Genomic DNA, 11,429 nt, shown 5'->3' with positions numbered 1-11,429 from the left:
ATTAATAGAATAAAGCTGATTGTTCTGTCTGAGAGTCGAGAGTGGTGGGGGTGCGGAAGATTGACACGGTTGTTATGGAAGCTAACAGGAAGGCTTCGATGTAGCAAATGTTCGCTGAAATAACACACATGTATAATGACATAAGACTTATCGCCTTCAGACATCACTCTCATTCTACTCTCACCCTCACCGACCTTATCCCTTCCTTTCAGACATCATCCCACTTCGTTTAGTCCTCATCCTCGTTATTTCCTACCTCATCAGACCTCACGTGCGTTCCTTTAGACATTACCACACATCACCCTCGCCCCTTTAAACCTCACACAGGTCATTTCAGATCTTACCCCCCCCCCCCCCCCCCCGTACGAAGCCCTTCCCCCACACCCCCTCTTCCCTGCAGATCTTACCCCTTTCCCTTGTTGGTGGTATTCACCAGTTTGACATCCTTTGACAAGATCAGTGGAACCTTTGCAAGAAATGGAGTATTTTCTCCTGGCTGGCTAATACTAAAGTAATTAAACCAGTTATCCACACATCTTTTCTCAGAGATCAGCTGAGGGAGGACGACACATGGTGTGAACAAAGACGCTTTGTATAAGTTTATAAGTATATAAGTATATATTCAAGGTAGAAATGGTTTACATTTACACTACAGACCTTAGAAAATATGTGTATTGTAGCCGGTCCAAGCGTGAGCTAAACAATATATCTCTATCATCACCCCATCTGTGTTCGCAAAGGAAGCCTTCGACATATTGATAACATAAAACAGAACGAAGTCCCAATATTTCATCTAGCTGCTTTCAGCTATGTTGTTCGCCCGGGTCGACCTATTGGTAGGGACTAACCGTGAAGACAATCATTTACAAAAGTAACTGATCATGGCGCTTAACTCAAATGGCTACAAAAAAGCTGCCCTGAAGCCTCGACCAGTAATACAATCTATACACGTATTGTAAGCGATCGTTGGATAAATGGTCAGGAAACGGGTCTGTATGTTCTCGTTATTTTTAGGCACGTGTTTTTTTTCAGATTTTTATTGGATGGTCATAGTCAGCAGTCATGGCTGATGGACTGATTAACTGATTGAAGTTTACCATGCATACGATGGCCGTCAGTTACTTTTGCGGGTAAAACGAACAGCCCAGAATAAATCATCCGCCATTGGTATGTAGCTTACAAATTTTCCCCTGGAAATGTGTCACACAAACTTGCAGCTACAGAAAGAGCTCATTGTGTATGTAATATTGGCGAAAGCCATGGAGTCTCACACAAGCTTCATGCCAGACCATCTAGACAGCATTACGAGGTCCGTTGATGATTATATCCACCAGGGTCCCGAGGAGCAAAGAAATATAAAAAAATTCTGAGTCTTTTACTGAGAATGATACATAATGTTAGGCCTATAATCTCACCGATTTGCTTGATTGATGGTTGACAAGAGGCTGTATTTCACCGGTTACGTGTGACCATTTTCCGGCTATCACACCGTCGTTACTGATCTGGTATTACTTTGTATGCTGTACTTCTTTAATTATATTGTATTCCTGCGTAAATCAGGATACTGCTGGTGGACTAAGCATCCCCGAGACCTGGTCCCTTTGCATTGCTTTAATGTCATTGTATGTTAAATGTCATGACATCACAGCATTATGAGTGATTCTAGACCAGTGACGTCTAATGAATTGCAATTAACATCACTGCATTTTTTTAACTTATTCTGCTTAAGCCATGGTGCCAAGGGGTGTGTGAATTGCTAATATTTATGCATTTATATGAAGAATGAGAATAAAACCCTGACTGAGGAAAATCGACAAGAGAGCGTATTTCACCGGTTACGTATGACCATTTGCCAACTATTACACTGTTGTCACTGCTCTGGCCTTACTCTCCATGCTGTACGTCTTTAATTATATTAGTACATACCAAATAGAAAGGACTGTAAAAAAATAAACTAACTGGACGGCTTCAGTGCCTAATGGCTACAGCGTCCTCCTCGAAGTCGAAAGACCCGGGATCAAACACGGATCGAGTCATACCAAAGACTTTAAAAATGGTACTTGCTATTGCCTCGCTTGGCGCTCAGCACTGAGAGGTTAGACCAAGGAAACATGACTGGCTGGTCCGGTGTCATTATATTGTGAGTGCGTGGGGTGTCATGTCTGGTGTCTTCGGCACGATACTTCAGAGGTGGCAGCACTTTGGCGGCATGAACTCGCCCTGCCACAAGGAGATACCGTATGTGTACACACCTAATGTCTCATGGTCGTCATATGACTAAAATATTGTTAAGTACGACGTTAAACCCCTAGCATTGATTCATTCATTAATCCATTCGTTCGGAGATTTTGTTCCTTTCCACTACATATCGCAACATATGGCACTCAGTTCATTCTTTCATTAGCACCTTACATTTGCTCCTCCTCCACCTCGGGAATTTTCAGTTGTGCTAATTCAATACCTGCAAATATAGATGAAACAAAGAGTATTCATATTGAATTCCTGTTATTAATATATGAAATGTATAGGCCTATACGCCGGTGACGGTATATAGGCCTATACGCCGGTGACGGTATATAGGCCTCCTTTGGTCGTTTGTTCATGTTCATGACATTTCCATGTTGTCCGACGATCTTCACGTGCTATTTAAACTCTTTATTTTAAACTTTGTGTGTTTTTATTCAATTGTTACAACTACTGGATGTAATTCTTCCTTGTGTGTTACTGCAAATTTAAATGTGTATACTTTGTTTTATTACGCTGATTTAAGCTACTGTGGTCTCAGTCCTTGGATTCGATATACTGTATCACTTACTCCTTTTCAGTGACATTCGACTCTTTTTCTGTAATCTTTTTAGCATAATTCATTTGGTAGACAGCAGGCAAGTTCTCCTTAGAACACAATAAAAAACTTTGTACGCCAGTATTTGAAAAGTCTCCCCACGCAACCAAGACACGCCTCAATGGAGACATTTTCAAACAATGGAATTCACAAGTCCTATTCACAATCCATATCGAAACATGCTACTACGAAGACATTCCCAAAGGTAAAGTAATCAAACAGTCTAACAGTCAAAGTCCTGTTGAACCACTTTGGGTAACAATGAAGAAATCCTCAAACTTGGGGGGAAAAATGTTAACAGGCCATAGAAACATGCTACTTGTACAGACAGTTGTGAGGAAGACATTGTCACTGGTAAAATAATCAAACAGTCTTATACATGATGCCCTGTAGACGCCGTCCGTATGTTTCTTATCACTAGTAAATTTAAAAACAATAAACACATAAACAACAAACACATTGGTAGATTAATAATAATACTGTCAAAACCAACAGCTCGGCATTAAGCCACTAGGTGGTATCTTCCGATTCAACCACGTCTGGTCCTGTCCTAACCGACAGTTTTCACTAACACTAATACATTAGTTAGTATTATGGGTTAGGGAACTGGAGTGCTCGGGAAAACCACAGACATTTGGCAATTAAGGTACTTGTGATATATAGAAACTGGTGGAAAAAGAGCGGTCTGTCCTAGACTGGATTTGATCCTGCACCTTGTCTGTCCTAGTGATTAAAAGTCAAGCACCACTAGTCCAAGGCCCACTCTCAAGAGCAAATATTAATATTTAAGTAAATGCATTGCAATAGTTTGACCACTTTGACCATTTTTTTTACGTTCCTGATATGAGCCGGTACACAAATGTCAGATACTGAACAATATTTCCTTAGATTTATAATAATATATATCACATATAGGTCTAATTCTGCTTGGCGTAATTTGAAACCATCGGATATATGACGGTTCATAATTTCTATCGCTATGTATAGGGTGGAAATAGTATATAAATCACAGATTGCTCTTCTATTCCCGCTAACTTTGAAGATGAATAGTGGGAGGTAAAGACTTAGTCAAATGTAAAATAATCCACGCTCATGGAATAATGATTCGGGTTATTATCGTTCTATTTTGAAACAATGTCAAGCGTTATGACAAAAGGGAAGCAAAACATTTACGTTTACACATAAATATTCAAATAACATATTGTTTTATTGTTCGCTCTTGTCAAAGTCATTGCCGAAAGGTATAATTGCTAAAACTACCATCTTTATCAGTGTCATGTACTTATCATCGCGGAGAAAAAAATATATGTTTTCATTGACAATATAGTACATTTTACACAGTATTTACAAATGCATGTGAATAACACTTCCAGACATGTCGGTTTACAGAATAATCCTATCGTTGTATCAAAAGTGGATAGAGCTATTCTGAAACCCGCATTGTGGGAGGCGTCAGTAGTGAAGACATTCCCAATGATAAATTCGGTCACTGACGACATGCTAAAAGTAATTTGTTGTCAAGCAAGTCCGAAGATATTCTACAACTTAAACAGAGTGAAGCCATGTTTTCAAGGTAGAGAGATATGCTATTGGCAAAAGCATCAGCAGTGAAGACATTCTCAATCATAGACCTAAAATGTTATTCATGAAATGCCCCCGTTTACTATTCGTAGATAAATCTGTGTCCATTTAAACAACTTGTATCAATGTCAGCTGGCGTGAAGTAAAAAAAAATATTCGTCCTAAGTACATGGGAAGGAAAATTCGAAAAGAATGTATGAGACAGAAAGGGAAATGTCGGAGGGGGAAATTCAAAATTTAGGAATGCAAAAGTGTCTTCTGTATCAATTTATGTAAAAGAAAGTATTTTGCTAACAGAAGGTTCCCTTTTAGAAACCCTTCTCCTCTAAATGTACACCACGGCGTTTCAAAATGCTATTCATGAAATGCCCCATGTTTTATAAATTCGTACCTAAAACTACATATTTATTGATTTCTTAGGGTAAAAAGAAATGAAGAGTTTAAATGATTAAATTCACGTATACATTAATAAAGTCAAAAGGGCATTTGATAAATCAAAATTTACACTCGTAAATTTTCATTTGATCGAGTACAACATGATTATATGGAAGTCCTTCTCAGAGAAGAGTCCACTGATCCTTAAAGAAGTAATTTTGTCAAGTGCTTAATCCAGTTTGAAATCAACAGAAATAAAGCTGGAAACGCCACGTGAGACTGAGAACTTATGGGATGCACATCAAGAATCGGCCGCTATGAGCTTTGTATGTCACAGAACAGGTAAACTCTCAGCATTAAGAAGATCAACAAAGTGACCCCCGGGGACCACTTGTATATAACGACCAACTGCTCACAATGCCATCATACAACCTCTACAACCATGGACATCAGACAGGACAACTCGCTTTACACCATTCTCTCATCTCTGGACCCGGGAACGACATTAGATGAGATTGACTGTTCGACTGATTCTTCATTGAATGGAACATGTCTATTCTACAGAAACGCCAGTTTGTCAGCTACAAAGTCACGTGGTCCACCTCCACCATTACCTACCACTCCCAAACCAAAGGTGGCCGTCACTCGATCAACCGTGGAAGATTTCCTACTCTTGGAATGCAGCTTCAGGTAATTATCCATTCTTTAGCTAAATATATATGCAGTAGATGGGTTTTTTTTTTTATTAATTTACGCTTTATGCAAACCGCTAATTATATGTATTATACTGTATTTTGTGGCTCTGACATGTTACCTGTAAGCAAAAACGCAGCATAAATGTTCCAAAAACACAGCATAAATGTACTTTGTGTCTACATACGATATCCTACAACTACTTCTGGTGTAAGGTTTGTCAACTTTTGAACATTTTGAGTAAATACATGTTATTAATCTGGGTATTTTCTGTTCCTCTACCAGAGACTCCGTGGAGACATCTTTGGATAGAACAACAACGGACAGTTGCAGCGATGAGAACAACAGCATGAGAACTGAAGACTATGGTGTTCCTTGTCCGACCCTGAGCCATATCAACCAGTCCGACACCAACCTTAAAACCTTCGATAGGAATAGTCCAACGAGGATTGCCAAACGCAGACGGCATATCCAGCGTTGCCTTCCCACAATACTGAGCGCGGACAACATGAAGCCAGACTCCACACCAACTTCCTGTCCTGTGGTGCCTCGACCTCTGAAAGTGCGACTAAAGAGATTTATACAGAGGAAGATAAAGAAGATATTTTCTTGAAAAAAAAGTCCCCAATCAGTTGAACATTTCCAATGTGGAGTCCAAGTGCTGTGTTCGGATTCTAAGCCATATTCACCGAGTGCTAAATTTAATAAAGTCGTGGCAAAGAAAACACGAATTTGAAAATTGTTGTTTTTGTTGTTACAGTATAGGCTATGCGATTTTACACATACACCATGTGGTGTTGGTAACTGGCATAGCAACTTTCACAGAGGACGTTGTCATTATTTACTTCCCTGATGATATTCACATAACGAGTTGTTTATGGGATAGTTTTCCTTAAATCGGTATTTGTAGCTGACTTTGGTACCCTCTCCTGTGTTGTGATTATCACTGGGGCAGGTAAATAATGATATTCTTTTTTTCCATATTATATTGCATAAATGCTACCTAAAATCAGTCAGTCTATAGAAGTATGATTCTCACATTCGGTGATTTTATTCACCACAGACGACGATTTATTGGTTTCCCCAACGGTACTTGCATCACGTGTTGTTTGTTCACGGGATAGTTTTCCTGCAATCGGCATTTATAGCTGACTTGGTTATATCCTCATCTGGGTTTCTACCCATCCAGGGTTCCCCGCCGGTACCTGGCGCAAGCGCGGTTTTCCACATTATTTTGGTAGGAACGTTGTGTCAAAGACATCGATCACGGTGCTACAGACGACGCTGTGTTGCCCAGAACTCCAAAAATGCACTTTCACCGAGTGCAAACTGTGAGCGTGTGTTGTCAAGATTACAGCCATACACATAATTGATATGACGCATGGGATATTTGGTTCAAAGAAGTTTGTGATCAGAAGAGACTGGACATGGGATAGTGATAGTTTATTACCGTGTTACCGGGTTAGTAACCTTAAAAATTTGAGTGCCACAATGCCAGAAACCTTTATAGTGTTGATTATGTGGAGTATCCCGGTGACAGTGCACATTTACAAACCACCAGCCTGTATTTTGGGCGACAAAGCGACAATTTCATAAATCTTCGTAAATCGATATTGCTAGATTATCAAAATGTAATATGAACCAGCAACATTTTAGAGCAGTACAAAGTTTAACAATTGCATTCGGTCAATGTTTATTTATTTGATTGGTGTTTTACGCCGTACTCCAGAATATTTCACTTATACCACGGCGGCCAGCATTATGGTGGGAGAAACTGGGCAGAGCCCAGGAGAAACACATACTCATCCGCAGGTTGCTGGCAGCTCTCCCACTTATGGCCGGAGACAATGTTTAATAAGGATCGTACTAACTGAAATCTTGATATTGCTACAAAAGGGATTATGGACATCTGAACCCTTCTGTAGATGTTTGTTTCTTTCTTTTAAAAACATCAACACAGAAAGCTTTTAACTGTGAAGCCTTGCAGGTTATAGTGACGTGTTTATTAGAGTGTATGTACAACTTCATACTGTCACTGGATAAAATGACAACAACGTAACAATATATGCAAAAATCTTTAAAAATGGGGATGAGATTTACATGATTACGATCTTCAGTGTGTGACAGAACTTGTTAGCCCCACTATAAAACATAAATGTGATGATTTGTAGACATAAAAATATGTTGTAAGACCAATGCTGAAGCCAGGGTGTACGGTACATTCATTTTCATCACCTAAAAAAAAGTCAAAATTACATTAACTAGTACATAATCATATTCTGTGGAGACAAACAATTTTTTTTGAAACATAACTTGTGAGTCCGTAAAATATGTTACAAATAGGCAATGGTAAATAATGTAATACATGTATATGAAGGGATTGTTCTAAAGAGCTGTACGTCAACGAGGAGCCAACGTTCACATGCGTTATAACAGTTACATCTTGTCAATGTTCTTACACAGCCTTTACTGCTCATTCCTGCGTTTCTGTTCCATTTTCCAAGATAGCAATCAATATTAAAATGTCTTAAATCATTTCTACCCATACAATCATGTCATCCAAACATTGAGTTATGTAGTGTATCCAGTTCAAACTCCCTCTGTTTGCTCCTCGCCTGAAACATCAAAAAATAGATAAACCATTTTAAACTACGCAGCTGAATACATGAAAACCATCTCATTTGGTTTTAATGAGAAAAATTTAATTGTTTAATGAATGAATGATTTTAACATATACATGTACATACCCTTTAATTATCAGGGTTGTCTCCAGCAATGCAGCAAAGTGCTTATTCTTAAGACATTTTAATCTGGACAAAAAATGCTAAAAGGAGAATAACAAACTTTAATGCGTTTCGGTTTACTTGACACAACATTTCACATTGCAATGCCAAAAAAATAAACTTGGTACATTATTTGGATGGTCAATTTTCTCCTTAGGAGGAATAAGGTTTTTGTGATCAAAATTACATGTCACAGGCCAACCAACAAGGGTATAAAGAACCTTCAGTATGGTGATTTTAACAGTGAATAAAAATGTATTTTTATACAGAATCGTTTATTGTGAAAGCATCTTACTTTCTGCTTCTTATACTCCTCATACTCCGGGTCATCTGTGGGTAGCTCTTGACGACACACTGGACAAGAATTAACCTTTGGGGTAGAGTGGGAAATTCAACCTTACAAACCGACATTTATGAATCAAGTGAGAACCGCATTCCACAACAGCTGAAAATAATTAAATCTTGTGGCCAATAAATACACATATTTATAATGTAGATATGATAAAATTGGACCACTTTAAATCAATCTGTAAAACGCATTTAAATATTGGCTTTAACCTTGAGCTAATAGTAAAAATATGCCAAACACAGAACTGTAAAAGGAGAAATTTAGCATCTAACTTCCACGTCCAAATACACCTTCTGTAAATGTTGAAAAAGCAAATTTGAATTGAAAATGAGGAAAACATAGAAAACAGATGTAGATAACGTCAAACACATGAAGGTTTCCACAGTTGTTACAATTTAACAAGCAGGTACACCACCCACACATACCCTCTCAAGCCAAGGTAAGATACAGGTTGTGTGGAACAAGTGTTTACAGGGCATTTCTCTGGCCTCATCCCCTTCATCCAACAGGCCTAAGCACACTGGACACTTCACCTCCTGGGCTGTAAGCAAACAGACAAAATGTTGTTTTACAAGAACAAATGGTAGAACTAAGTCAAAGGTTTTATTATATAATAAGGCAACACCAATTTCAATTTGTGTTTTAAGGGTGAGTGAGTGAGTGCTTGGGGCTTAACGTCGTACTCAACAATTTTTCAGTCATATGATGACGAAGGACGTAATGTGCCTCCTTGCTGCAGGATGGATTTCCACCACTCTTTTATCTAGGGCTGCTTCACTGAGACGACTTACCGAAGGCAAGCAAGTCGACCCACCCGAGCCATTATACTGATATGGGTCAACCAGTCGTTGCACTATCCCCTTCATGATGAACGTCAAGCGACAAAGTTACAACTTCCTCTTTTAAAGTAAAGGTGTGACTCGACCCAGGATTGATCCTGGATCTACTGCTCCCGAAGCAGTGTTTTAAGGGTGAACAGACACTAAAAAATTCACCTTTTCATTTTGTCCCATCTTCACAATTTTATGACTTTTCCATTTTTGAAAGCTTTCTAATCATGTAAAATATGTCTTCAACAGGCAAAAACTGCCAGAAAAGTCCAATTATATCACAGATTAGAAGATTTTTAAGTATTTCTTCTATTTTTATAACCTCCTCTGACATACAAAAAAGATTTATTCTGTTGGTAAGACAACAATTTAAATTAGTGCGGCCTATTTATAATGTTTTTTTCTTTTTTGGGGATTGGTGTTTAAGTCCGTAATTAAGGCTCAATCCATACTCAAATATAGGGCACAACAATAATCACACCACACTGAGACTTGTCTGACTAAACCAAAGACACAATATAAGCTCCAACTAAAGTTTAAAGAAGGAGGATCAATGGTTAATGCCACTTACCAGCTTTGGTTGGTGTAATTATTACAGTTGGCAGCTCTTCTACAGCCTGTTTAGATGCAGGTGGTACTTTCCTATCTCCTCCAAACAACCTGAATAAAAATGTTAAAAAGATTACTTCAATGGACCCACAACTTGAACAATCATTCACCTAGTGATCAAACCTAACTGACATTTTATTTCCGTCAACTGAACCATCGCAGCCGCTAACATTTGATCATCATTCTGATTTTGCAAGTCACTTCATAATTTATGCAATCAATAGAAACAAAATGCTTCCAAAATGTGACACTTTCATACAAATGCCCACACACTGCAGACGACTTGATGACAATAAATACACTCCACAAAAACCATACAAACACAGATATATTATACTCACCTGTCAAATTCCAGTTCAAATTCTGCTGCGATGCCTGAGTCCATAAGAAGTCTGGAACAATATATGTCAATTCTTGTGACATGTAATATGCATTGTACATGAAATAAACTTGTTCACCTCGCCTATTCATTGGAATATTAGTCTTCCTAATGTCCTTTATGGGCCCCAAAAAATTTTTTTTTGTAAATTAATAAAAAAAAAGCTGCTCAACATACCCCACACTTGTCAGCAAGAATATTTCACTTCTACATTGGCGGCAAGCATTATGGTGGGAGGAAACCGGCCACGACGCAAAATTTGTGGCAAACCAAAAGGGACATGCCACCAGAAAAATTGTTGACGAGATTATACGTAGGAACTACACATCTTATTTGAACATAGTTCGTTAAATTGTGTTATTTTTTTTAATAGCAGAATTTTTAAAAACATACAATGACTGACTGTTATAAGATTTTACACTCGAATTTTTTACGCATCATCTATAGGCTACGTCTCCACTATAATTTGGTTGCCAGCACTAGGTCTAACATAGATAATGAATATGCTTTCCTCATCCGATTTTATAATAACAAACACCTAGCCACAACCGCTGCGACACTTACTGATCTAACGTACTGAACCTTCGCAGCCGCTAACATCTGATCATCATTCTGATTTTGCAAGTCATATGGCATCATGCCGTGGATGTTCACCTACTGCATGCCCAATTTTCGCCACATTAGTCTTAACACATGATATATACCTGGCTAAATGTAGAGCGTGGTTAGGTTGTTCGTTGTTGCCCAACGGCTCACAGTTGTGTTCGTCGAAATACGATGCCATTTCAGAAGACGTCAGGAAAAGATTACGGCTAGAGGTTGACTGGATCGAATATCTGCGAAATCATCCGCACGCATGTGTTATTTATTGTTTGACCGCTGTCAGATTTGTTGTAGTCTAGTACTATACATCATTAATAACATCTCTGCTCGCAAATTTACTTGATTTCTTTTAAAATAAAAGACATTATTAACATTTTCACTGTAT

At 38.4% G+C, this 11,429-nt stretch overlaps 1 protein-coding gene across 1 annotated transcript; it reads right to left on the bottom strand.

The window, feature by feature from the left end:
- Positions 1–7,853: 7,853 nt before the first annotated feature.
- LOC135461272 (E3 ubiquitin-protein ligase RNF181-like) lies at positions 7,854–11,324 on the bottom strand. The gene is made up of 6 exons (XM_064738278.1): positions 11,146–11,324; positions 10,404–10,454; positions 10,025–10,113; positions 9,049–9,164; positions 8,570–8,644; positions 7,854–8,106 (listed from the first exon to the last, which is right to left on the bottom strand). Exons 1-6 carry the CDS (start codon positions 11,223–11,225, stop codon positions 8,047–8,049), a joined length of 471 nt encoding a protein of 156 aa, XP_064594348.1. The 5' UTR covers positions 11,226–11,324; the 3' UTR covers positions 7,854–8,046.
- Between the last annotated feature and the right edge of the window lie 105 nt (positions 11,325–11,429).

This window comes from Liolophura sinensis, chromosome 1, assembly GCF_032854445.1.
Source record: "Liolophura sinensis isolate JHLJ2023 chromosome 1, CUHK_Ljap_v2, whole genome shotgun sequence".
NCBI lineage: Eukaryota > Metazoa > Mollusca > Polyplacophora > Chitonida > Chitonidae > Liolophura > Liolophura sinensis.
The sequence above is the reverse complement of the archived record's forward strand: the minus strand, read 5'-3'. Positions and strand labels throughout refer to the sequence as shown.

Excerpts from the sequence above, each read along its gene's own strand:
- LOC135461272 (XM_064738278.1), bottom strand. The coding sequence starts at position 11,225 with ATGGCATCGTATTTCGACGAACACAACTGTGAGCCGTTGGGCAACAAC. Across the intron at positions 10,114-10,403 it reads TTTGAACTGGAATTTGACAG|GTTGTTTGGAGGAGATAGGA; the intron begins GTGAGTATAATA and ends ATTTTTATTCAG. Across the intron at positions 8,107-8,569 it reads AGGAGTATAAGAAGCAGAAA|GCGAGGAGCAAACAGAGGGA; the intron begins GTAAGATGCTTT and ends TTGATGTTTCAG.